The 25,641-nt window shown below is 45.4% G+C and overlaps 1 protein-coding gene across 4 annotated transcripts in view; it reads left to right on the top strand.

Moving 5' to 3' along the window:
• ME3 (malic enzyme 3) overlaps window positions 1–25,641 on the top strand; it is a 279,475-nt gene that overhangs the window by 79,521 nt on the left and 174,313 nt on the right. Inside the window, exons 1-2 of one of the 4 annotated variants that reach the window (XM_030835867.2) lie at window positions 171–360; window positions 737–934. The exons of 1 other annotated variant lie outside the window; for it this stretch is intronic. In XM_030835867.2, the coding sequence (XP_030691727.2) occupies window positions 752–934 (183 nt within the window). In that variant the 5' untranslated portion in view covers window positions 171–360; window positions 737–751. Of the gene's footprint in view, window positions 1–170; window positions 361–394; window positions 577–736; window positions 935–25,641 lie in introns of those variants that run through there. 2 more of the 4 variants (XM_060303873.1, XM_060303874.2) reach the window with 2 other exon arrangements.

Genomic DNA, 25,641 nt, shown 5'->3' with positions numbered 1-25,641 from the left:
GCCAGGGCCTTCTCCAAATGGTGGGACTGTAAGAGGGTACATTGATCCCTAAATGCTAAGCCCCCTCTGTGCGTATGGCTTGTCAAGACGGACAGGCTCAGGGAGTATCCTACGCTTCATTTTGTCACCGGGGAGGTAAGTGCACACGGCTGTGAGGCGCTCCTCGCACGCACTCAGGGGAGGCCCCGCACTGCGAACAAAGGTTTCTGGACCGCTCTATCCAGGACGCACCAGCCTTGCGCTCTCGCGGCCGCCGGCGCGGTCCAGCCATTGGCAGGAGAGGTATAACGGCCCCGCAGCGTCTCGCCCCGCCTGCCCCGCAGCCCGGCCGCGTAGACATCAGCTCCGGGCGCAGCACAGGTGGGCTGGGGAAGCAGGGGACCTAGGCGAGCTACCGAGCGGGGTTGGAGGTTCGGGGAACCCTCGGCGCGCAGTCGCCGTTTCTCCTCTTCGCGGATGGGGGCGTGGGTGGCGCGGGCTGTGGCCCGCACCGGATCGGCTTCCTGAGCTTGCTTTCGCTTTGCCGGGGGCTTGGCGAGGCCTGTGCACCGCAAGCGAGCAGAGAGAGCCGCGCAGGTGGCCGCGCGGGAGGGGCGGGGGGCTGGCGCCTTAAACCCTGCGAGACCCCTGCCCTCTCCCGGAGCACGCGTCCCTGGCACCGGCTCGGTGCCCCGCGGCGTGCGTGGGTCCTGGCTGGCCGGAAGGCGCCCCTGACCTTGGTGTCTCCCCGTGCCAGGTCTGCGCAAGGGCCATGGGCGCCGCGCTGGGCACGGGCGCGCGGCTGGCTCTCCTACCCGGCCGGGCCTGCAGCGCTGTCCGGCACTGGGAGCCCCCTGCGCCCGCCCGAGGCTGCCACTCCAAGGCCGGCCCGGCGCGCCCGGTGCCCCTGAAGAAGCGCGGATACGATGTCACCCGGAACCCGCATCTCAACAAGGTAAAGGTCCGGAAGGGTAGGACGGCCCAAGCCACTATTCTGTGGCCCGCGGGATGGGCGCCCCGCCCCCTGGGCCAGGGGAGGATCCTTCCAGAGGCCCTTCCAGCGGCTTTACATTTTTGCCTTGGGGAGGCTTGGTGTAACTCGGTTTGGCTTTTTTACCACACCTCTTCTGCGTGGAAAGTGGTAATCAGTAATGCAGGAAGCCTAATTTCTTTCGTAAGAACAAATGTAGACTGGGTTAAGGTCCTCATGGCCAGTCTGGCTTGAGGTCAGATCTCCCCTTGATGCTTGCTGATTCTGTTGATCTTGGGCAGTTCATTTAACCTCTGTCCGTCCAAGTTTACCTGTCTGTAAAAGCGAAGCAGTTGTCTCGGGAGCGTTGTGAGATTTAAAGAGAAAATGGAGGTAGCGTTCTTCGCACAGTACCTGACATCCAGTGAGAACAAATGTCAGCTAAGGTTATAATTATTCTGAGGAAAAGATTTTTAATTTGAGCGAGGGCAAGAAAGTCTAGAATTATGGAACGTTTAGACCTTGAAAGGGCATCACAGATCCTAATTCAAACCTCTCCTTTTACAAATGAGAAAACAAGACAAAGGGAACTTGCCCAAGGTCACCAGCTAGTTAGTTCTGGCTCTGCCACTGGAATCTGGGTCTGGATCTCAGGTGCTTGGGTCAAGTTCAGCCCACTGCTAACCCAGTGTTTAGGAGCACACACACTTGTTTCTGGGAGTAGAGTTTAGTATCATTGGTGTTAAAACCAAGAGACCTGGATTTGAGGCCTGTCTCCCTACACCTCCTTGATTTAACTTGGGCATCTCATTTAATTTCTCTGAGGTTCAACTTTCTCCTGCTTAAAGTGGATATTATGACAGACCCACCATTCCTACCATATTCTGTTATTGTGACAATCAAATGAATTACTGAACTTGAAATCAAATTTTAAACTATATAAAGTGCTTGGTAAATAAGTAATTACTACAAAATAAAAGTTTGAATAATTTCTTTGAATCAGGATTGTGAAATTCAAGTGAGGAATTACTTGTGAAAAAGGTGTTTTTGAGAAATAGGAACAATTATATAGATACTAAGTATTGTGATTATTTCCTGCAGAATTAATAGAAGCTAAGAAAGAAAATTTTCTCTCAGCCTCCATCTGTCACACTGCAATCCCTGCTTCCCCCCAGAGAAACCCTAAATCCTTTGTATATTACTACTTTGGGATAGGTAAGGTGTTTTATGAATTTAAATTTACTTTGGTAGCAAGTGTTAGAAAACTCAGCTCAAACTGGCTTAGCAAATAAGAGATTTCTTTAGCTAAATATCTAGAGGAAGGAAGGGTTTGACCCAGCAGTCCAGATGGCGTCCTTAAGGATGCAGGTTCTCTCTGGGTCTCTGCTCTGCTTTTGCAAGGTCAGCTGCATCCTCAGACTCCATCCAGTAGAGTCTTTCACCCGGATTCTGCCACAGTCCCCCGTCTCCTTTTTTCATACCACACCATCCAGGGATAGAAAGACATTTTCTTCTGGTAGCTCCTGTGGAAGAGAAAGGACACTTTCTCTGGAGCCTCAGAAAAAGAGTCTTTCTGTCTCATGGACTCTGATTGGATTCCCTTCCATCCCCAAACTGGTCACCATAATTTAAGTAAGTCAGGGCTCACCCCTGGATTTAAAGAGAGAGTTTAGGTTAGGGACACCCATACCAACTGGCTTAGAATAAAGGGGATATGGCTCCCCACCCTGCCCCCCAGTAAATCTGTGTATTGTCATCAGAGGGAGGAGGGATAGATGCTGGAAAGCAAAATAATAAATTCCCACTACTGACTGTGATTGTTTGAACGATCATTGCTTTAGAAATACTGGCATATTACAGTTAGCACTTAATGCTTTATGAATAGTTAAAAAAAATAAAAGAAGGACTTGAATGTCTCTTTTTTTGTTTTTAGCCCTAAGTTTATGGTTCCCTAAAAGCACTCTTGCCCCTTGCCCTTGTTCTTGATGTAATTTTTTTCCTCCTAAATAATATAAATGGGTCATTATCCATAAATCTCGGGGCCTGAACTTTTCATGATGTTAAAGATTTTTTTGTGTATCCCTGAAGTCAGCTGATGCTGGTCTGGGGTGAGGAGGGTATCTGCAGTGATGCTGAGAGAGGCTCTTGGCCTCCCGCACTCGCCCTTGGGGAGGGAGGGGAGACAATGGAGGGAGCATCACTGCCTAGGAGCCGCCCCTCTCTTCCCACTGAGGTGCCACCCTCTTGCTGTCCTGCCGACCTCCAGCACTCAGAGAGTTTCCGGGGAAGGCTTGGCGCTTGGCACTTTCCATCAGCCAGATGGGGAGACTTGCTGAGTTAAACAGAACGACTGAGGTTATCACTGAGAAAACAAGAGAAGGGCAGCTTTGAAAGGGACCAGTACTTAGTGGGTGGGTCTGTGGGTGGATTTTTTTCTGCTAGACTCCGAGCTCCTCCAGGGCAGGGACTGAGTTTCATGCATTTGTGGCAGGCACTGGGTAGTTCCTGAAGGGTGTAACAAGGGCATGAACATGAAAGCTAACGTTACATTCTTCGAACATGCTCTCTGGGTTTGCCTCCCGCTTTTGACAGATCAGGAGAGGCATTTCAGTTGAAGCTTGAGGGCAGAGGGTCGTCAGGAGATGGAATTCTCTGAGAGAAGAAGAGCTGCTGCACAGGCCAAGCATCACTGCTCTTGTGCAGTCAGGGTCTGGTCCCTGCTCTGCCATAACCTCGCCATGCGGTCTGTGCTGAATCTCATTAGCCTCTCTGCCCGTGTCACACCTCTGCTGTGAGGATCGCAGGGGTAAAATCATTTTAAAAACTGTATGGCACTAAGTATTAGATGATCGTGTTGACAAGTTCCAGAATCAGGGTTGGAAGCTCCCTTAGATATGGCCTAGTCTGGAATTGTTGGACGTGAAATTCGCTTGGGTCTAACCAGCATTTTTATGTTAAAGAAATGAGTTAGAATAGAATGAAAAAATAGTAAATGTATTAAACTTAATAAACATAAGTATTATACCAAGTCACCATGTGAAATGCCAGTTTTTGCTGTGGCTTGTCATTTAAAAAAAAAAGCTTTTGAAAACCATTGTTCTCATCCAGCATCTGATTTTCAGATGTAGAGACAGGCAGAGAAAGTCAAGTGATGCCACAGAGATTGTCATTTGTTGCAGAAGTAGGCAGAGGAAGCCCACCTCCAGATTTTCAGTCCACTGAATCACAATGAGAATTCTCATTCACATGTGCTTTGACTGATTCAGGCACATTCAGAACGATGACAGAACTGGAACTGGATGATTCCAACTTCCCTACAGGAGTCTAGATTTTCTGACTGATGCACATTCAGCAATACATCAATTTCAACTTCCCTTTAAAAAAAAAAAACAAAACTAATATTGTGCCTTTCTTCTAAAGTTTACATAATGACTTCTTCTGTTATCCATGTAGATTGTGGCAACAGAGTAAATCTGATTACATATTACAAGACATCAGACATATTTTACTTACATTAAACAGGCAATTATCAACCCCATTTTATAGGGTATCTTCATAGGACGAATCATCCCCATCCTATTCATGTAGTAGCAAGTGAGCCATCAAAAGGTTGCTGGCCCCAGCTTATCTCTGGCCTCTTTTGGGAAGGGATGTCCTATTCCCACTCCCCAAACTAGACTTGAGTCCCCTCCCCTTTGTCTTCTCACTCCATGTTTCTTTCCTTTCGGCACTGAGCACCCTGTTGTCATGGCTGGTTGATTTGTCTTCCACACTAGATCCTGAGCACCTTGAGGACAGAGACTGTCTTGTCACACAATATTCTCTACGCCTGACTTAAGATGCTCAATAAATATTTGCTCTTTGAATGATCTCAATCGAGTCCCAACCCCTTTCCTCTCAATTTTATGGATCTTAATGTCACTGCTTTACAGTTAGCCTCATGCTCTTGTTGTCTAGAGAAATGTCTACAAATAGCCTATCGGGAGGACATACACCTACTTGACCTTAATCATCAGCTTGATGATTGGGAAAGACCATCAGCTTGATGGTCAGGGAAAGAATGAATGAAGCGTGCTTGGTCCAGTCGCTGTGATTATGGACCAGCGCATTTCATGCAGCAGGGCCTTCTTAAACTGCAAGGCATGGTGACCGCCTTCACATGTGGACTAGATGCATGTAGATTAGTAAACGTGTTAAGGCCTGGGGGCCTGCACTACAGTGCTGGCTGCACATGTGAGGCCACGCAGGTTTTAGCTCAGTCCTTCTACATGCAGTGGTAATTTATTAGACTCCCACACAGCTGGGATTTGCCTTTGACTAAAGTATGTTTTTGTTCGGTGCCAGTGTAGAACTTGATCTTGCCTCCTTTGGGTTGGGGGGGGGTCTGTCATCACACACTTGGCTTAGTGATCAATCAGGAGGTGATAGCTGGGTTGTACACCGAATTAGAAGTCTGTTGCAGATGCTGTTTTGTGTCCCAAAGGCCGATAACATAATGTGTCTTCCTGAGACCTCTGCTTCAGATGTGATGTTGGGTTGGGCCTCCTTGATTGATAAAGAAGCAATGCATTATTAAGTGAACATTATTTCCATAAGCAGCAGTTTGCTCTAGATCTAAGCCTCTTGTGCAGTGACTCAGGGCATCGAAGCTCAAATACTGTTCAGATATTTTAAGAACAAACAAGCAGACGCAGGTTGGAATTAAATCCTTCCCTGTTGGGGCTTCCCTGGTGGCGCAGTGGTTGGGAGTCCGCCTGCCGATGCAGGGGACGTGGGTTTGTGCTCCGGTCTGGGAGGATCCCACATGCCGCGGAGCGGCTGGGCCCGTGAGCCGTGGCCGCTGAGCCTGCGCGTCCGGAGCCTGTGCTCCGCAACGGGAGAGGCCACAGCAGTGAGAGGCCCACGTACCGCAAAGAAAGAAAAAAAAAAAATCCTTCCCTGTCAAATACTGTCCTGGCTTCATGGGATTGATAACACTTGGTGTTAGGGCTTTGTGCTTGGAACATCTAAAAGAACTTGTATTAGTTAGGCTAAAGGTTAGGCAACTTTAACAAGGTAAACCCCAGACTCAGAGGCTTAAACAAGATAGAAGTGTTTTGTGTTTTTTTTTTTTTTTTTCTGCTAGACTCCGAGCTCCTCCAGGGCAGGGACTGAGTTTGGGGGACCGAGCTCCTCCAGGGCAGGGACTGCCGACTGCATCGGCAGGCGGACTCTCAACCACTGCGCCACCAGGGAAGCCCGGAAGTGTACTTTTCCCATAAACAAGTCTGGGTAGGCAATCGCAGGTTGGTATGTGGCTTGATTTTGTTGCTCTGCCATCCTCAGTGTGCATCTTACATTTCGTGGTCCAAGATGGTTGCTTTTAGGCTCTGCCATAATTCCATACAAAAGCCAGTCAGAAGGGAAAATACACAATTTGGATGTTGCAAATATCACTTCCATTCACATCCAGTTGTCCAGAGCTTGGTCATACACCACACCTAGCTGCAAGAGAATCTCGGAAATGTAATCTTTAGCCGGGCACCCATATATCCACTTAAAAATTCTGTACCACTAAGGAAAGAAAGAGTGGCTATTGGGGAAACTGCTACAAAATGCTTATCTGAAATTTTAATTTGATTTACTGTCAATTTTATCCCAACTTTTAAAATCCATCAGTTTCTCTACATCCCCTCTACCACCAGCCTTGTTCACTCCTTCATCGTCTTGTGTCTAGATTAGGCAGGAGCCTTCCAGTGGCTCTCCAACGTGCAGTCCTGTTTCTTTCAATCTGCTCCTCTGTGTCTGTTGACCACACCTTGAGAGGCTAAAACCTTGCACACATCCTTAACCACTCTCTTTCTTTCAGACCCCATGTCCAATTCACCGGAGAGTCCTGTTGCTCTGTCTTCAGACTAGATCTGGAATCCACCCTCCGCTCTCACCACGGGTCCCACCCTGACCTAAGGCACCACTATTTCTCTGCTGGATGACTGCAGTGTCCCCCTAGCTGCTTTCCTTGTGTTCCTCTTGTTCGTTCTCCACACAACAGCCAGTGTGAGCCTTGTAAAATGAAATTTGATCACGTCACTCTTCCGCTGGAAACCCTGCAGAGTCAAAGTTCTTACCATGCCCTGCATGATTTGACCCTCCCTGACCTCATCTTTTGCTACTCCTCAGCCTCACGTGCTGCCCAAACACTCCAAGCATGCTCCTACCTGGAGTCTTTGCACTGGCTAATCCCTCTTGTAGAGCACACAGCCCCTACATAACCATGTGGTTAACTCTCTCACCTTCTTCAAGGCTCCTCACTTTCTCAGTGAGACCTATCAGACCACCCATGGGAAGTTGTAAACAGCCCTTTCAACCTTCTTGGTCTACTTTTCCTCCATAGTATTTGATACTTCCTAACATACTGTTTAATTTTCCTACTTACCATACCTCTTGGTTATTATGTGCATTTCCCCACTATAATGTAAGCTCCATTTAGGCAGGGATTTTTGTTTTATTTGTTCATTGATGTATCCAAGGTACTTAGAACAGGGCCTGGTCCATAGTTTGGTACCCAGTAAACAGTCATTGGATGAGTGAATCATTCAGAGAGACATCTGCTGAGGCTTCTTCCTCTCATCCTTTCCCTTCCCCCCCCTTCACCAAAGCCCCCCTTCTTTTCCTCTGGTGCTTTTCCTTCCATGGTATCCCCCTCTATGGGGTTTATATGCCCAAGATCACTTGTATCTGGAATGTGGATAAATCTCCCATCAGACCTTTGTGTGCCCAGAGGCCCACTTACTGTGAAGACTGGAGAAGCACAACACAGATGTTCACCCTTTGTTATTTCCAGTTTTACCAGCCAAGCCTGGGGAAAGGGAGACCCTATTCTGGAGACACAGATGGTACCTTGAAAAGCAGAGATGGATGGAGACATTCTTGAGGCTCACAGAAAAAAACAAAGGGTGGGGGGTGTCCAGGCTGTGGGCCAGAGATAGGAAACCCCGGCTTCTGTCAGCATCTCCAACTTCCTAGAGCTCCCACCCTCTACTTTGAGTCTTGGTAGCCCCCATCCCTGCTCTGAACTTCTCTGATTCCCCCGTGCTGCAGCACCCCTGCTGAAGATATAGGAAACCATGTTATAGATTCAGTGACCCCCACCCCTGTTCATATGTTGAAGCCCTATCTCCCTAATGTGATGGTATTTTGGAGGGGGGGGCCTTTGGGAGGTAGAGCCCTCATGATGGGATTAGTGTCCTTAAAAAAAGAGAAAGGGCACTAATCCTCTCCCTCTGTGCCATGTGAAAGTAGAGCAAGAAAAATGGCCATCTGCGAGCCAGGAAGATGGTTCTCACCAGGAACTGAATCGGCCATGCCTTGGTCTTGGACTTTCAGTCTCCAGAATCATGAGAAGTAAACTTCTGTTGTGTAAGCCACCCAGTCTATGGTATTTTGTTATAGCAGCCCAACTGGGCTAAGACATCATACCAGGAACTGCCTCTTATCTCGGGGTCAGGAAATCAAGGAAGTGTGGGATGGGATGCAGGAGCACAGGAGGAAGATCTGCTACTCCTAGAACCCAAAACAGATGCTCAGAAAGTGTTTTCTCATAAACATGTTGTTATAAACAGTTGAATTGTTCTCCAAAGAAAGTATATTATGTGTTAGATTAGCATTTGTGTGATCATTATGAAGATTTCAGAAATGTTGGCTTATGTTTATGAATGCTTAATTCAAAATGCAAAATACTAAGTGGAATCTATATCCATGAGCATTACTGTAGAAAGATGTAGCTCTATAAAAAGACTTGGAACTAAATGTGTGAAAATGATCATGTTAGGGCAGTGGAATTATGGGAGATTTATTTCCTCTTTATGTAATTTTCTTTAATGGTCCATTGTCTTTTCAATTTTAGGTTACAGTTTCTGTTGGAAATTGAGTTTCTAGAGCCAAGTAAATAACAGATCAACTTTTGGAAGTTGACCCATCTGTAACGCAAGGGTGACACTCTGATCCTGTGGAAATCCCTCTAAAATAGTCTTATTTCAAGATTTGCTTGCATATATTTTCTTATCTTCTAGAGGCAATGTGTTTAGATTCATGTAATAAAATGTCAACATGGGAACCCTCCACCTGTCCTGAAAACAGTGGTAAACAGCAGTATATAGAGTCTGTAACAGCAGCACTGGAGGGCAAATCCCACCCAGAAATTCATGTTGTCTGGCTCAGACGGGCCAAGTGGTGTCAAAGTCAATCTAAATCTGGACTCTCTATATGGAGTTTCTGTGGACGCTTTTTCAGGCTCATCTCCAGCCTCTGTTTCCAGTTTCTCTTGGTCCTCTTGGGCCTCTGTAGGCTCTGGGGGATACGGCTTTATTTTAGTTTGCATTTGTGTCATTTCTACCAAAGGTTTCTTTTATCATCTACTCTCTCCTTTCCAATGCCAGTCTTACAGTGAAGGGCAGGGGGAGAAGGCGTTTTGATTCATGTGGCCATTGCAAAGGGGTCAATGGTGTGAGGCACTTTTGTTTGCAAAGACGAGGTTATAGTCAGCTTCCAGATCTTCACTTTGATGTGTAGAAAGTATAATACATTGGGAAATCCTTGGGGTGGTGTCTCACTGCCTCTGTGACACAGAGCACAAAAGATGCTCTATGACTGTGTGATGAAAATCTGAGGGCTAGCCCATGATTGGGGGTGCCAGGGTCAGCAGTTAAAAGCATGCATTCATTCTGTACCCAGATGGTTGCTTGGCAGCCTGGTGAAAACACAGCTCCTACCCAAAGGACAAAGTAAAGAGTAAAAAGTACTCAGTCATTTGAGGAGAGGGTTTTGGGGTAGAAAGAGCATCAGCTTTTGAGGAACTTGAATAAGAGAAAATTAAAGCTGCTTTGCTTTCAAAAGTGATATGAAAAGCTAGAGGGACCATAGGGGATAGAGTTGAATGATTAGCAACTTGAGAATATTATTCTTTTTAAAGCATTTTGTCCGGATTCTGTATCGTTGTTTGGTAGTAATCTCCATGAAGCCCATAGCATAATGGTCCTGAAACACACTCCCCTGTGGTGTGGAACTCTGGAGAAGGCAGACCCTATTTGTTCCTTTGTTTTGTTTTGCCTTGTTCTTTCAGAAAAGAGCAGGAGGGAGGCAGCATCTGCACAAGGTGGCATCTCTTCTGAGTTGTTGATCTGTGCAGGGACTTTCCCCATGAGACAAAGGCTGTCATGTTCCCTCATGACTTCAGTGGAGCTGGGTCTCCATTCACAGTAGGCGGTTCCCATCCCCACTTTGTCCGGTTTCTGAAGGAGGTGTTGAGGATTCCAACCTAGATTCGTATTATACTGAATTTCCTTCAGTAGCAGAACGCCTTATGGAAGGAATCCAAGTCATAACGATAAGAGCTGGCATCTTTTTGGACATAGGATGTGCCATGGATTGCTCTAAGCAGTTTCTACACATTAACTCATTTAATACAATATCACGATGCTTTGACATACACTGTCGTATTACAGATGAGAACGCTGAGGTTCAAGGAGGTTAGCTAACTTGCTGGAGGTCTAGCAGTTCATAGTGGCAGAGCTGGGTCTTGAACCTGGGCCATCTTGTTTTAGGGCCCACATCCTCACCCCTTCTGCTGTACTGCCACTTCCAGTGTGCAGGTGCCCTCTCACTTACACGGGTATATAAAGTCTGATGCTCTGGGGCCTTGCCAGTTATATGGGGGACAGTCCCTGCTGTGGCCCTCTGATGCGCTATGACCATACCCGCTGGCTCTGTTAGAATCAGAAAATGGGACTCGGAGGGAACTTTGAAAATCACTGGATACCTTCTCTTTGCCCTCTAAATTTGTGTAATTCTCCCAAGACTCATTTGTTTATTTATTAAATTTATTCATTAGACACTTGCTGAGTGTCTATTATATATTTTAGGCAGTGGAACCTCAGTGGTGGATACAACACTTCTTTTGCCTTCAGGAGCTTATGTGTGAGGGGGTGGAGGTGGGGACCAGTTAGTAAGCAGACGGTTTCAATTCAGAAGGGCAGTGTGATGCAGAGAACATGTACTAGTGCTATGGGAGCTTGGGAGAGGGGTGCGAAAACACTCTTCTCTCTGGCAGTTCTGTCATCACTGACTCTGAGGAAGAGCAGTCGGCAGATGAAGGTGATGGAGGAGAAGTCGTCTAGGTCAAACCATGAGAGAGAATGGCTTTCTCTCTGAGAACAGCCACCTTTTGTGGTTGAATGTGCAGAAATTGAGCAGTAGGCCCATACCTTGTAAGGGGCCCCATTTTCAGAGAGCTAAATAATTTTACAAAACCTCTAATCTACAAGCAGAGTTAATGATAGATCTCTAGGACTGTGACATGCCCTTTTATTTTGTTCTTTTCCTTCCTTTTGTGTTTCCCAACTCCTGGGGGTACCATTCACAGTGGGTTCACTTATGAAAATCTTCAGGGCTCAGCTCTCCAGGGCCACCTCTGCCATGCCACCTCCCTTGATAATGCCCCATGCAAGTGGCTCGTTCACCCTCTGCGCTCCTCGGGCATGTAGCCTGTGTAGTCATGGCCCTTTTCTACATTTGGTTTCAGTATATACTCATAACGGATGTGTCTGTCTCCATCTGGATGTCATCTTCAGAGCCAGGACCCCCTCTTAGGCACTGCATGGCTCGCACAATGCCTTCTTCATAGTATACTCTCAATAAAAGTTAGTGATGTGAATTACTTTCACATTGCCTCCTGGACACATCAGAAACCGCTCTGGTGAACACTGACAGTACACAACCCCATCTGCCATCTCTTCTAAAAAGATGGTGACAATATAATTATGCTTAGATCTCTCCATGGGGCTTGGAGGATTTTGAAAGCCAAGAGAAATATTTTATTTTGGTCATAAAAATTTCAGGAACCCATTCCTTTTTTTTTTTTTTTTTTTTTGTAGTACGCGGGCCTCTCACTGTTGTGGCCTCTCCCGTTGTGGAGCACAGGCTCCGGACGCGCAGGCTCAGCGGCCATGGCTCACGGGCCCAGCCACTCTGCGGCATGTGGGATCTTTCCGGACTGGGGCACGAACCCGTGTCCCCTGCATCGGCAGGCGGACTCTCAACCACTGCGCCAGGGAAGCCCAGGAACCCATTTCTTTAAGAGAGTTTTCTGCCCTGATGCTGTACCAGGTGCATTTCATCTAAAAAACAGCACCTTTATGATCAGATGATTTATTCTCATCCTTGAGGATGCTTAAGACCCTAGATTTAGACCTCTGTAACTAGTAACAGGTTAAAGGATTCTGGTGGTGAAGGAAAGCTGTCAGCTAGAATCAGCTGTGTGTGCCCCCTCCCCCTCCCCCCATCACCAGGGCACAGCCTGCGACCAGATAGTAAGCAACAGCACACACTGGCTATGATCTAGGGATTTGGAGTCAGAAAAGCCCAAGGTTCCGGTTCCAGCTCAGCCATCCACTATATGTGGGATTTTGGGAAGGGCACTTCATTCCTCTAAGCCTCAATTTCCACATCTGTGAATGGGGATGATAACAAAATATACCCACTTCACAGGGTGCTATAATGATTAAATGAAATAATGTATGTAAGCACATTGTAAGTGCTCAATTAATTCTCAACGAATCCACAGCTCTAAAAATTTTGCTCCGTTTCTAACATAGTGTGAAGCCCTGTGTGGGCCTCAGAAGAGGGCACAGACTTAATAGGGTTTAGACCTGGTCCTTGCCCTTCTGGAGAATCCAGTCCAGAAGGAGAGGGGAAGACTGAGGAATCCAAACTCATTCTCCATGGGTGTGGATACATTGGATTTTGGCAGAGACTTGATAAGAGAGGAGTGAATCCAGGAAGAGGCAGGTTGAATAGAGACTTTACAAATAATTTCCGGGTACTTGATGGGTCTTAAGCTGGATGATCTAGATGTTTGTCTGAAAGAAAATGAAATTAAAAAGACTTCAGCAGCAGAAAACAGAGTGCCATTTGAAAACCTGGTACTTTCAGAATTTAAAGCTGGTGTTGAAGGGAGCGGCTGCTGTCATACCCCAAAGGAATCTCAGGATTTTGCCCCAACATTTTGGCACGTTCTAACCAAAGTTTTTAAAAGGAACATTGATCCAAAGTAGCTGGATTTTTTAATCCATTAACTTGTCTTTTTGTCTCTCATCTGTCTATCTATCTATCTATCTATCTACCAACCATCACTACAACACTCCCAGTCTCCTGAGATCATGATAGCAAGAGAGCAAGACAAGAGAATGTCTGCTAGGGTAGTTAGCATTAAAGTTAAAAAGTTGCTTCAAATCCAGCTAAAGAGGGCATGGCTGGGCCCACCTCACCTAGCAGGGAGTTTAGATAGTCCTCCAGCCTCCATACACTCTGCCTTGGGTAATGAATAAATTAATTGCATATGCATATTTTAAATGAGCATCTCTCCTCTATAAGAACCCAGGATGAGCATTCCCCAAAAGACTATGAAGACTACTTGTCCAGCCCTTTGTCTTTGAGCAGATAAGATCCATCGATCTGTATGTCTGTTTTTGTGCCAATACCACACTATTTTGACTACTGTAGCTTTGTAGTATTGTCTGAAGTCTGGGAGAGTTATGCATCCTGCTTTTTTTTTTCCCCCCCCTCAGGATTTCTTTCACAATTCTGGGTCTTTTATGGTTCCATACAAATTTTTGGATTATTTGTTCTAGTTCTGTGAAAAATGTCATGGGTATTTTGATAGGGATCAAATTAAATCTGTAGATTGCTTTGGGTAGTATTGCCATTTTAACAATATTAATTCTTACAATTCAAGAACATGGGGTGTCTTACCATTTCTTTGAATCCTCTTTAATTTCCTTTATTAATGTTTTACAGTTCTCAGCATGTAAGTCCTTTACCTCCTTGGTCAGGTTTATTCCTAGGTATTTTGGGTTTTTTGGTGCTATTTTAAAAGGTATTGTTTTTTTACATTCCCTTTCTGATATTTTATTGTTAGTGTAAATAAATGCAACCAACTTTTGAATGTTAATCTTGTATTCTGCTGCTTTGCTGAATTAATTTACTAGATCTAGTAGTTTTTGTGTAGAGTCCTTAGCGTTTTCTTTTTTTTTTAATTAATTAATTAATTTTTGGCTGTGTTGGGTCTTCGTTTCTGTGCAAGGGCTTTCTCTAGTTGTGGCAAGCGGGAGCCACTCTTCATCGCGGTGCGCAGGCCTCTCACTGTCGCAGCCTCTGTTGTTGCAGAGCACAGGCTCCAGATGCGCAGGCTCAGTAGCTGTGGCTCACGGGCCCAGTTGCTCCGCGGCATGTGGGATCTTCCCAGACCAGGGTTCAAACCCATATCCCCTGCATTGTCAGGCAAATTCTCAACCACTGCGCAACCAGGGAAGCCCAGCATTTTCTATATATAGTATCATGTCATCTGCATATAGTGACAGTTTTACCTCTTCCCTTCCAATCTGTTTCAATGGAACAGAATAGAGAGCCCAGAAATGAACCCATACACCTACAGTCAATTCATCTTCTTCAAAGGAGGCAAGAATATAAAATGGGAAAAAGACAGTATCATTAGCAAGTGGTGCTGGGAAAGTTGGACAGCTGCATGTAAATTAATAAAGTTACAACACACCCTCACACCATGCACAAAAATAAACTCAAAATGGCTTAAAGACTTAAACGTGAGACATGACACCATAAAACTCCTAGAGGAGAGCGTAGGCAAAACATTCTCTGACATAAATTGTACCAATGTTTTCTTAGGTCAGTCTCCCAAGGCAATAGAAATAAAACCAAAAATAAACAAATGGGATCTAATCAAACTTACAAGCCTTTGCACATCAAAGGAAACCATAAAAAAATGGAAAGACAAACTATGGAATGGGATAAAATATTTGCAAGTGATGCTACAGACAAGGGCTTGATCTCCAAAATATACAAACAGCTCATACAACTCAATACCGAAAAAACAAACATCCCAATCGGAAAAATGGGCAGGAAAAAAAAAAAAAAGAAAAATGGGCAGAAGACCTTAATAGACATTTCTCCAAAGAAGACATACAGATGGCTAAAAAGCACATGAAAAGATGCTCAACATCACTAATCATTAGAGAAATGCAAATCAAAACTACAGTGAGGTACCACCTCATACCAGTCAGAATGGCCATCATTAAAATGTCTACAAATAACAAATGCTGGAGAGGGTGTGAAGAAAAGGGAACCCTCTTGCACTGTTGGTGGGAATGTAAATGGAGCAGCCACTATGGAGAACAGTGTGGAGGTTCCTCAGAAAACTAAAAATAGAATTACTTTATGATCCACCAATCCTACTCCTGGGCATATACCCGGACAAAACTATAATTCAAAAAGATACATGCACCCCTATATTCATAGCAGCAGTATTCACAATAACCAAAACATGGAAACAACCTAAATGTTCACTGACAGATGAATGGATAAAGAAGATGTGGTACATATATATAATGGAATACTACTCAGCCATAAAAAAGAAATAATGCCATTTGCAGCAATGTGGATGCAACTCGAGATTATCATACTAAGTGAAGTAAGTCAGAAACAGAAAGACAAATACCATATGATATCACTTTTATGTGGAATCTAAAATGTGGCACAAATGAGCCTATCTACAGAACAGAAACAGACTCACAGACAGAGAGAACAGACTTGTGGTTGCCAAGGGGGAAGGGCGTGCGGGGGAGGGATAGACTGGGAGTTTGGGATTAGCAGATACAAACTATTATATATAGGATGGATAAACAAACAACTGTATAGCACAGGGAACTATATATTCAATATCCTGTGATAAACCATAATGGAAAAGAATATTAAAAAAAAGAATGTCTGTATGTGTATAACTGAATCACTTTGTTGTACAGCAAAGATTGGCACAGCACTGTAAATCAACTGTATTTCAATTTAAAAGAAAAAGGTCCTAATGTGTTACCACCATTTTACAGATGAGGTTTCAGAGGCCCAGAGGTGTTGAATGTCCCTCCCAGGAAGTGAATTGTGGAGGGTGACTCTGGCCCTCCTTGGGTGGTGTCTGTCTCTTAGCCCCGCTGCCTTTGACAGGGAGCACTGTGCCTCTTCTCTTGAAATAGCGCCTGAGTCAGCCTCCATCGACTTAAGCAGAGTGCTTTTGAGTCTCTTGTAGAAAGGAGACCTGTTCATGTTTGTTTGTTTGTTTGTTTATTTTATTTTTGGCTGTGTTGGGTCTTCATTGCTGCAAGCGGGCTTTCTCTAGTTGTGGCGAGCGGGGGCTACTCTTTATTGCGGTGTGTGGGCTTCTCATTGCAGTGGCTTCTCTTGTTGCAGAGCACGGGCTCTGGGAGCGCGAGCTTCAGTAGTTGTGGCTCGCGGGCTGTATAGCACAGTCTCAGTAGTTGTGGCGCACGGGCTTAGTTGCTCCGTGGCACATGGGATCTTCCTTGACCAGGGCTCGAACCCGTGTCCTCTGCATTGGCAGGCGGATTCTTAACCACTGCACCACCAGGGAAGCCCACGTGTTCATGTTAAACAATGTATATTGCCAACCTAAACATCTGCTGACCCAGCTCGTGCTATCACTCCTGTGTGTCCATTTCCGATGAAGGGACATGTTCATGACGCCCACGTTCATCTTGGGATTTCTGTTTTTCTCTGCAGTAACATGATCTTGAAGACAGTCCACCAACCATTTGACAGCAAGCTCAGCCCTCCTGTCAGACCCTCCCTTATCTTTTATTTTTGGGCTCTTCTAGCCCATAATTATTTGTTTTGACTGGTGAAATCACTTTGGTCACAGGACAGTGAATAGCAATGCAGTTAGTTGCCTCCTGATAAAGCAGGTGCAGAGGGAGATGGTGTGAAGAAAAGCCTATTAACAGCCATTTTTAGAAACAGGCTTCGAAATCCGCCTGTCAGAGCTGAAAGATTTCCCCTGTTCTCACACTTTAAGAGCTGGCAGCAGCTTCCCCTCGTGTCTGAGGAGCCTCGGAAGCTGCCTGGCCATGCCTGTGGGAGAGGATGGCATGGGTGCCAGTGGGGCAGCTGGCCAGGTGGTGCCAGGAGGGGGGCATGCCAAGCAGGGGGACAGTGCAGCCTCCAGTAACCAGCCTTGGCTGTGGGGCTGCAGGGTCTTGAGCATCCTCAGCTGCTTTTTTGTTGACTGAGCTGTTCAATGTTCTGTGACCTTCTACTAGTCAAAGGCACACAGAGTCAGCTGCCTCCTCTGGGACTCATAATTGCTAGAATAATAATATTAGAAATAATAAATTATAATTAATTATTATTATAATAAACACTTACCTAATGCCTTGCATGTCAGGTCCTCTTATAGGTGCTTTATATTTATTATTCCCAAGCAGAGAAAAAAAGTATGAAGAAGGTAAACTTTGCCTATAGCTCCCTCACCTCCTGTTTCCATGGCTTCCTCTCCTTTACAGATCTCTATCCAAGACATCCTGAGGGTCTTCATGGTATCGCTAGGATGTCTAGGGCTGCCAACCTAACAGACCTTTATATCGCACAGAATCCTGCTTCCTGACCCGGATCTCATCTCTTTCTTTACTTCCTTCTCTGCCTCCCCATCCAACCATCCATCCATCCATCCATCCATCCGTCCATCTGTTCATGTGTTCATCTGTCCATCCATCCAACTATCAGACGTTTATTGAGCACCTACCATCTACCAGGCATTGTTAGGTGTTGAGAATAACATAGTAGATATGACAGCTACGATCCTTCTTCTTATCAAATATGTAACCTAGTGAGAAAGACAGTAAGTAAACAAAAGTGTACAGATGGGTTATTAGTGGTAGAGAAGAAACAAACAGTGTATGGCATGAGGGAATAATAGAGGGTCTACTTCAGTGGTGAGAGAAGACCTCTTAAGAGGTGATATTTGAGAAAAGACCTAGGGAAAGAGGAGCCAGCGAGCGGAGAAGCCAGGGTAAGAGTGCTCTGGGCAGAGACAACAGCCGGAGGCCGCAAACACCTTGGCATGGCAGGTTCTGGGAACTGACAGCAGGCAGTCCAGTAGGAGTGTGGTGAGCGGGGGGAATTGCCTAAAATCAGGGTGGAGATGGCTCGGGGATCTCAATTATGTGCAGGACCTTGGCATTTGTGGGATATGGGCTGGGTTCCGTCCTCCGGAAAGCGGGACACTATTAAATGGTTCTAAGCAAGGAAGGGATGTGGTCGGCTTTACATTCATGAAAGATCTCTCTGGCTGCCATGTGGAGAGCAGACTGGAGGGGGCAGGAGTGGAATTGGGAAGCCCAGTTAGAGGCCCTGCAGCAGTGGGAGCGTGAGAGGGCAGCGGCTGGGCTGAGGGAGGGAGCCCAGCCAGGAGGGGGGTGGTTGGACTGGGAATCAGGTTTGAGTGTAGAATGAACAGGACGTGTCCCCTGCGTCCTTCACCTTCAGATTCACCCGGACTCAGCATGTATTTTCCCTGCCGTGTCACCGCCCCGCCCCCAGCCATAGTTAATCACCACTGTTTATTTCAGTTACTTCCTGTCCTTCCTCCACACCCTTCATAATAACAAGGAAATGGAATGTTTGTGTTTTACCTTTGGGGCTTCCTGACTGGTCATCTCATTTGATGCTCACAAGGCAGACGTTACTACCTTTGTTTTGTAGGGGAGACCCCGGGACCCAGAGAGCCTACATGAGTTGCCCATGGTCTCCTGGATAGTAAGGGACAGCAACAAGACTCAGTCCAGGTTTCCTGAGACCATCCAGTGGATTATTCAGAAACATCTATTGAGCACCTACTGTGTTCCAGACACTGTGCTGGGTTCAAAAAATGAAGAGGTGAATCAGTCATGGTCCTTGCTGTCAAGGAACCTAGAGTTCAGAGGAAGAGAAAGATTTGCAAGCTCACAGTGTAATGCAGTATAATAGGTTTTATATTGTATTAAAAGTGTGTTATTAATAACGTCCAAGTAATTTTTGTCTTGGTGGGGAGAAACAAGGTGACATTTCTTTAAGTGGGTGACCTTTGGTCCTTATATTAAATTACACAGATAATGTGTTGCATAAAGTAAAAAAAATTTGCTCTGACCTCTTTTCTGAGATAACTACTTGTTTTTTCTTGGTGCTAAGACCTAAAAGATATATAGGGATTCCCTGGGTGGACGAAGTGGGGCAAGATGTTCCAAGCAAATATAGCAGAGCGGCATGGTATTGTGAGGACCTGCGGTGATTCTGAAGGAGGGCAGGGTGTGTGGAGGGATGGCGCTGGAGAGCAGGCAGGGGCCAGACCTGCCTAGGGGTCTGGGGCTGCTCTTTGCCTGGGGAAAGACTTGGACGTTAGTACTGAAGGTGACTGGAAAGGGACACAGTGGGATTCAAGCTACAGACAGATCACTCTGGCCCAAGGAAGGAGACAAGAGCAGAGTCGGGGAGACTAGAGAACAAGGAATTCAACTCCCATGAGGGATATGAGGAGGACCTGAGGTGGCCAGTGGTGCTGTGGACACAGATGTGAGAGGTGCTTAGGAAGTGGAAGACTGTGTCCCTTCCAGAATTCCTTGAGCTCCATGGTAGCAGCAAAAGGAATCCAAGGTTTATTGCCAATATTCTAAAAAACCCTAATGGAAACCTTATATGTTTCTACCATAAATTTATACAGCTTAATCACTGTGTCACATTCCTCTGTCTTCGCCTAGAATTAAACCAGATAAAACTATTAATACTGATGATCTCATGCCAGTAGCAGAAGTTTTGTCTGCCAGTTATGTGTATCTTAAACATTGGAAAATATATTTATTATAAATGCAAGATGTTTCAAAACATGAAATTCCAAAGGAGTTTCCCAAAGGAGTACTTTGGGACTGGTGAAAATGTGATGAATTACTCACTTGGGCTCTGTTTTTCTGAAGTGTTTTATTGTGAATATTGGTGTCATTGACCTTTATCTAACTAACCATCCTTGTTCTGGCTCTACTCTCACAAAGCAACACTCTGATTATAATTTTATCTCCGAAAGTGGAGAGAATGCACTGACTCGTGCTCACGTTAGCTGGTGTTTTTATCATGATGGGGACATTGCTCAACCTCCCAGGCAGTAATTAACATCACTGCCCCCCATCACAAAGACGTGGGTGAGACGCTATTTTAACACCTGTAGGAGTTTATGGGACTTCCTTCTTCTGTGCTTTCTCTCAGTTCCCTGGAAAAACAATAATTCCTTACACTGAAAATGGAAAGAATGTTCATGGTTTGGAAGTATATTTTCTAGATGAGAATTTCCTTCCTTTAGGTATTTTTTCCCCTTCCTTCCTCTATTTTTTTTTTCTGAGAAGACTTAGGTGGAATAGAAACAAGAATTTGAAGTTCATGCGATGTGAACCTTTCACAAATTTGGCCTCCATAGACAAGTGCTGTCACATTCTCTGTCGGATTGGGTTTTTGCTTGCCTTTCTCTTTGCTGAGTCCTGGTTTGTCTTTATGAACCATGATTCCTGGAGAAGGAAAATAGGAAGTCAGAAGCTTACAGGAATGATTTTCTTGGCTAATTCGACCCAGTATCAGTCACTTGTCTCGGTAAATAACTATGGAAAGATTTTTAAGGAGAGGTAAAGTTTTAATAGAATCAGCAATAAGAATACCGTAGTAAGCCAACTCTTGTTTTCTGTGCATTTTTTGGTGTCATCTGGGCAAGAGGATCAGTCACGTAATATGACTCTAACCATGAAGCCATGGACAACATAGAGAGTTCAGTGATGAAAACAAGGTTCCCAGAATGAAAATTCTTGGGAGGCTAGTCGTCTTACAGTTCTTGCAAAATTGTAAGAAATCTTTGGTTTTACGCAGTGGGTGTCCCAAGTCTTTGATCTTGTGTAACTTACCCTGTGTCATGTAACTGCAGTGGGCATCTTTAATTCACTTCCTCTTCAAAAGTGAATTTTTATAAGGGGGGCTTAACACTGTAAACATTTCATAATACTGTAGCTTCAAAGAAGGAAGGTTGTAAACACATTTGCATCCATTTAGCCGGTGGTTTGTAGATCTAAGGGACCCTTAGGTCTCTGTTTTCCATGGAGAGCATGTATTCCATTGGCTTTGCCTCTGCAGTGTAGTTCCCACTCGCTCTCTCAGAGAGCAAGGGCTTCATTAGCATCTTTGGTCAAATAACCTTTTCTGAGGAATTTTTATTTGGTTTTTGTGTTTTATTTTGGTTTTGGTCTGCCTTAAACTGTCTTGTTAATTTTGCTATTGCTTTCTTATCTTCCTTACTAAGTGAGTGAGAACACTTTCCTCCAGCTCTCTTCTTTTCTACATGGTGTCAGGACATGGTATCCAGTCCATTAGAGTCGCATAAGGGTTATTGAAAATTATACTAAATTTGAATATATACTATGCATTCGTTCTTCTAGGATGTACTAACAGGTGCCTTTCGTTTACCCCAGTGAAACAGAGTATATTGTGTTCACGTAATTGGATTCCCGGTTGTCGAACATGATGATGTTAAGCCTCCGGGGAGTCAGAAACACTTTCTCCCCCATTTCTTGCCGTCAGCAGTAAGTGTTCAAGTCTGGGGGCTCTAATCCTGGAGGTGAGATCCTGCGGCTGAATCGAGAGGGAGAGATGCATCCTGAAGTATCAGTGGTGGAAACCCCAAACCAAGAAGGAGAGAGGAGAACCTGACGGGGAGGTGGGCCAGTGGTGGAGACCAAGAAGAATTGGATTGTGTACCGTGTTGGAGAGCATGACTGAAGGTGTAACATGACAGCTCGGAAAAGAGGTGAAAAGAGAGAAGAGTGAGGATCAAGGTCTGCAGTAGGTGGGGCGAGATAGTTCAGGATCGGAATGCATGACTTCCAGGTACCTATGGAACACTACTGTTTTGGTGGGTTTTGACACCTCTGCAGAGGTAAGGCAGTACCTTAAGAAAACCAGGCTGGGCTGGATGGCTGCCACCTGCCCAGTCAGTGCGAGAAGCCTGTGATCCCAGTAGTGTCATTTGAGCATATGGTAGTTACATGCTAAAACTGTTGACCCAAACACAGGGAACACAGCCAGTGAGTATGAGAGGTGAGACCTCTGCATACATGGCAGTCACTCTATACATCTGCAGCTTGAAGGACATCAGGACCCCTGGGGTTCAAGGAAATCAGACTCAGAAGCCTTCTAGCTTAGGAAACCCCATACTCTCTTACTTTCCAAACTGGGGTGGCCTTTAGTGCCAGAAGCTAATATGCTCTGTGGAACTCCACCAAGCCTGATCTCCTCCGTGGCAGGATCCAATGTACCAGGAGACTTCCTTGCAGGAGTCTGGCCTAAGCACCAAAGATTGTCATGCAGTCTTGATTTTGTTGTCTCTTCTTCCTGTGTCGAGGACCTCTCAAATGGTTCTCATTTAACCATGGTTCTTACTGGTGGGGGAATAGAGGGGGCTGGGGCAGAAACCTGTATGTGGCTAAGGTTGGACCTGAGGCCAAAGGTCGGTTCTGGCCTCACGTCCACTCTCTCTGTCTGATAGTAGATGGTCAGATCACATGCCCAGAGGTGGGTTCTGATTCCTATCAGCTCTGCTCATTCTGTTCTCTCCCCCTTCCAGCTAACCGCACCCAGTCTCCAGTCACCCACCAATGCCAAGCATAATTGGTGGACTGTGTCCCAGTTATCTGCCCATCTTAGAGACTTCGAATCATGTGACTCTTAGAACAAACCTGTTTATCACTTAATTTGAAAGAATATTCAGGCTTCCCTCACCTTAAAGTTTTCTGCTTTTCCACTTTTATTCCCTTTAACATTTTTCTATGAACTCGTAGAAAAGAGAGATTTCTGGACATCACTGAGATCAGCGTAACTGAGTTTATGAATTCTTTTTTCCTTTGGGAGAAAATTAGATTTGAATCCAGACCCAATAGAAAGCTTTTATATTCTGGATACGGGTGTGTTTAGATGTATGCTTTTGTGGCAGCAGGAGCTGGTCATGGCAACGTGTGGGGGAGATGTTTATCTTGGGATAAATATTTAGGTGGGAGGTTTGTGTTTCAAGACACTGAGCGCTAATTGTAAATGAAACCATTTCGCTGTGATTTAATCACTTCTTACTCATTCTCTTGTAGGATATTGTGGAAGCAGATTATGTACATTAGGGAGACACAGATCATGCTTTTCCATTGAGTAAATCTGCTAGGGGAAAAGGCGTTATTACTTACTTCCCTACCTCCTTTTTAGACACAGGCGAGAATAGAAATCTCATTACTAACAAAACAACAAGAACAGCAAACTTTTGCAGGAAATCATTGACTCCTGAGACAGGAGACCTCAGCCTGATATAGCAAAGAGAACACTGGCCAGGAAGAGAGGAGACCTTACTTATAGACTGATGGCCCTCCTCTCAAGCTGCGGATCGTGGGGAAGTGATCCCCATTCATCTCTGATCCTCATCTTGGGGGATCGGAGTTGATTGCTTCCAAGGCTCCTTCCCGTCTAACGTTCCCTAGAGATATGAACAGGATACTAGGGGAGTGACTTCCTCAGGGACTTCCCAGCCAGCTGTGGAGGTACAGCTGTTCACACTTCCATACAGAGATAAACAGGGGGTACAGTGGGAGGAGCTCAGGCTTTGGAATGGAATTTGAGGGACGTGAGTTTGTATCTTGCCGCTGCTGCTTACTAGCTGTGTGATCTCGGGAAGACTAGGTGATCTTCCCCTCCCAAAGTCTATGGAAGGAGGATAACAATTCCAACCTCCTGAGGTCATTTTGAGGATTAAAAGAGACGAAATATATCTAAAGTGCTTGCTTAACCCAGTATCTGACACAGTAGGCACCCAGTAAATGCTAGTGAGCTTCTTACCCTTTTACTGACATTGACATCCTATTCATAAGAGTTCCAGAAATTTGAAAGACAATATGTCCTCTCCCTTCACCCTACCCTCCACAAGAGCTTCTGTCTTTTTCCTAGTAAGAGCTTTTATTTTAACAAAGGCACATTAAACACTACTTATTTCCTTTTGTGCGTGCTGTGGGTTGTGATTTTTTTTGCATTTGTAGATAAAGTCAGTAGTCAATGCCAGTTTCCCTTTCCCCTGGGGGCTGTAATTGCCGTGTTAATTTAAAGTTCTGATTGCGGAACTGAGTGCAACCCTGATGCCCTCCATCCGCATGGCCCTGGCTGTGCTGTGTGTGGGTCCAGGCATGTAGTACTCCCTGTACTTCACATCGTTTGGGAGGAAGTTTCCAGGACCACAACCTCACAGACAGTGTTTAATAACCTCAAACTCTGGGTTTGAGGTTAGTCTGGAAATGAAAAGCTATTTGGGTTTCCCACAGCTGAGAAGTAAGAGGATGGGGCATATCTAAGGTAACCTGGCAGAGCCAGACCTGGCTTCTTTGGGAGCTGGAAACCAGGTGTGATTCATGCCAGGGTGTTTCAGTCCAGGCAGAACCAGCTGTGTGTGTGTGTGTGTGTGTGTGCGGATGTGTGTGTGTGTGTGCATGCATGCGTGTGTGCGAAGTTCACGATCTTGTCTTTCTCATCTGGACAATTTTTTTTAAATAAATTTATTTACTTTATTTATTTTTGGCTGTGTTGGGTTTTTGTTGCTGCGCATGGACTTTCTCTAGTTGTGGTGAGCAGGGGCTACTCTTCGTTGCGGTTCACAGGTTTCTCATTGCAGTGGCTTCTCTTGTCAAGGAGCACAGGTTCTAGGCGTGCGGGCTTCAATAGTTGTGGCATGTGGGCTCAGTAGTTGTGGCTCACAGGCTCTAGAGCGCAGGCTCAGTAGTTGTGGCGCACGGGCTTAGTTTCTCTGTGGCATGTGGGATCTTCCCGGAGCAGGGCTCGAACCCGTGTCCCCTGCATTGGCAGGTGGATTCTTAACCACTGCGCCACCAGGGAAGCCCTGGACGTTTATTTATTGCCTTCTTTCCATTTTCTCCTACCCCCCAGTCCAACTTCTATTTCAGCCTCCACCAGATGAAATTTTTAAAACATGGACACTCTGCTTCTTAAAACGCTTTCTGTGGCTTCCTCTCACCTGTACTACAAACGGCACACTCCTTCGTGCAATGTCCATGGCCCCTGTCAAGGGGCCTCTCAACCTAGCAGCCTCATCTCTCCTCCACCATGTGCTCTGTGCCTGCCTACCCCAAACGCGTTACAGATCTCCAGGGCACACCAGGCTGTCTCTCAGCCCAGGTCTTTGTGCCTGCTGGTCCCTTGCTCTTAATTCTGACAGCGCCAGTGTCACTTCCTCTGAAAAGCCTTCCTGACAGCTCCAGACCAAATATAGGCTTTTTCCATTGTATCCCCATGATTATTCCACTGCCATGGCTCTTATCACAGTCCTGATGAGGTTTTTTTTTGGCTTTTATTTTACCTTACCCACTCTAATAGGATCCCCCACAGACAGTAACTATTCTGTCAGTTTTTTGTTTTTCTGTGTTTTTTTGTCATCTTAGAACAGTTTGTTTTTTTAACTTATTTTTATTTATTTTCTTATTAGTCATCCATTTTATACACATCAGTGTACACATGTCAATCCCGATCTCCCAATTCATCACACCACCATCCCACCCCCCGCCGCTTTCCCCCCTTGGTGTGCATATGTTTGTTCTCTACATCTGTGTCTCAACTTCTGCCCTGCAAACCGGTTCATCTGTACCATTTTCTAGGTTCCACATATATGCGTTGATATACAATATTTGTTTTTCTTTCTGACTTTCTTCACTCTTTATGATAGTCTCAAAATCCATCCACGTCACTACAAATGACCC

Source organism: Globicephala melas, chromosome 8 (genome assembly GCF_963455315.2).
Source record: "Globicephala melas chromosome 8, mGloMel1.2, whole genome shotgun sequence".
In the NCBI taxonomy this organism is placed as follows: domain Eukaryota; kingdom Metazoa; phylum Chordata; class Mammalia; order Artiodactyla; family Delphinidae; genus Globicephala; species Globicephala melas.
The sequence above is the reverse complement of the archived record's forward strand: the minus strand, read 5'-3'. Positions and strand labels throughout refer to the sequence as shown.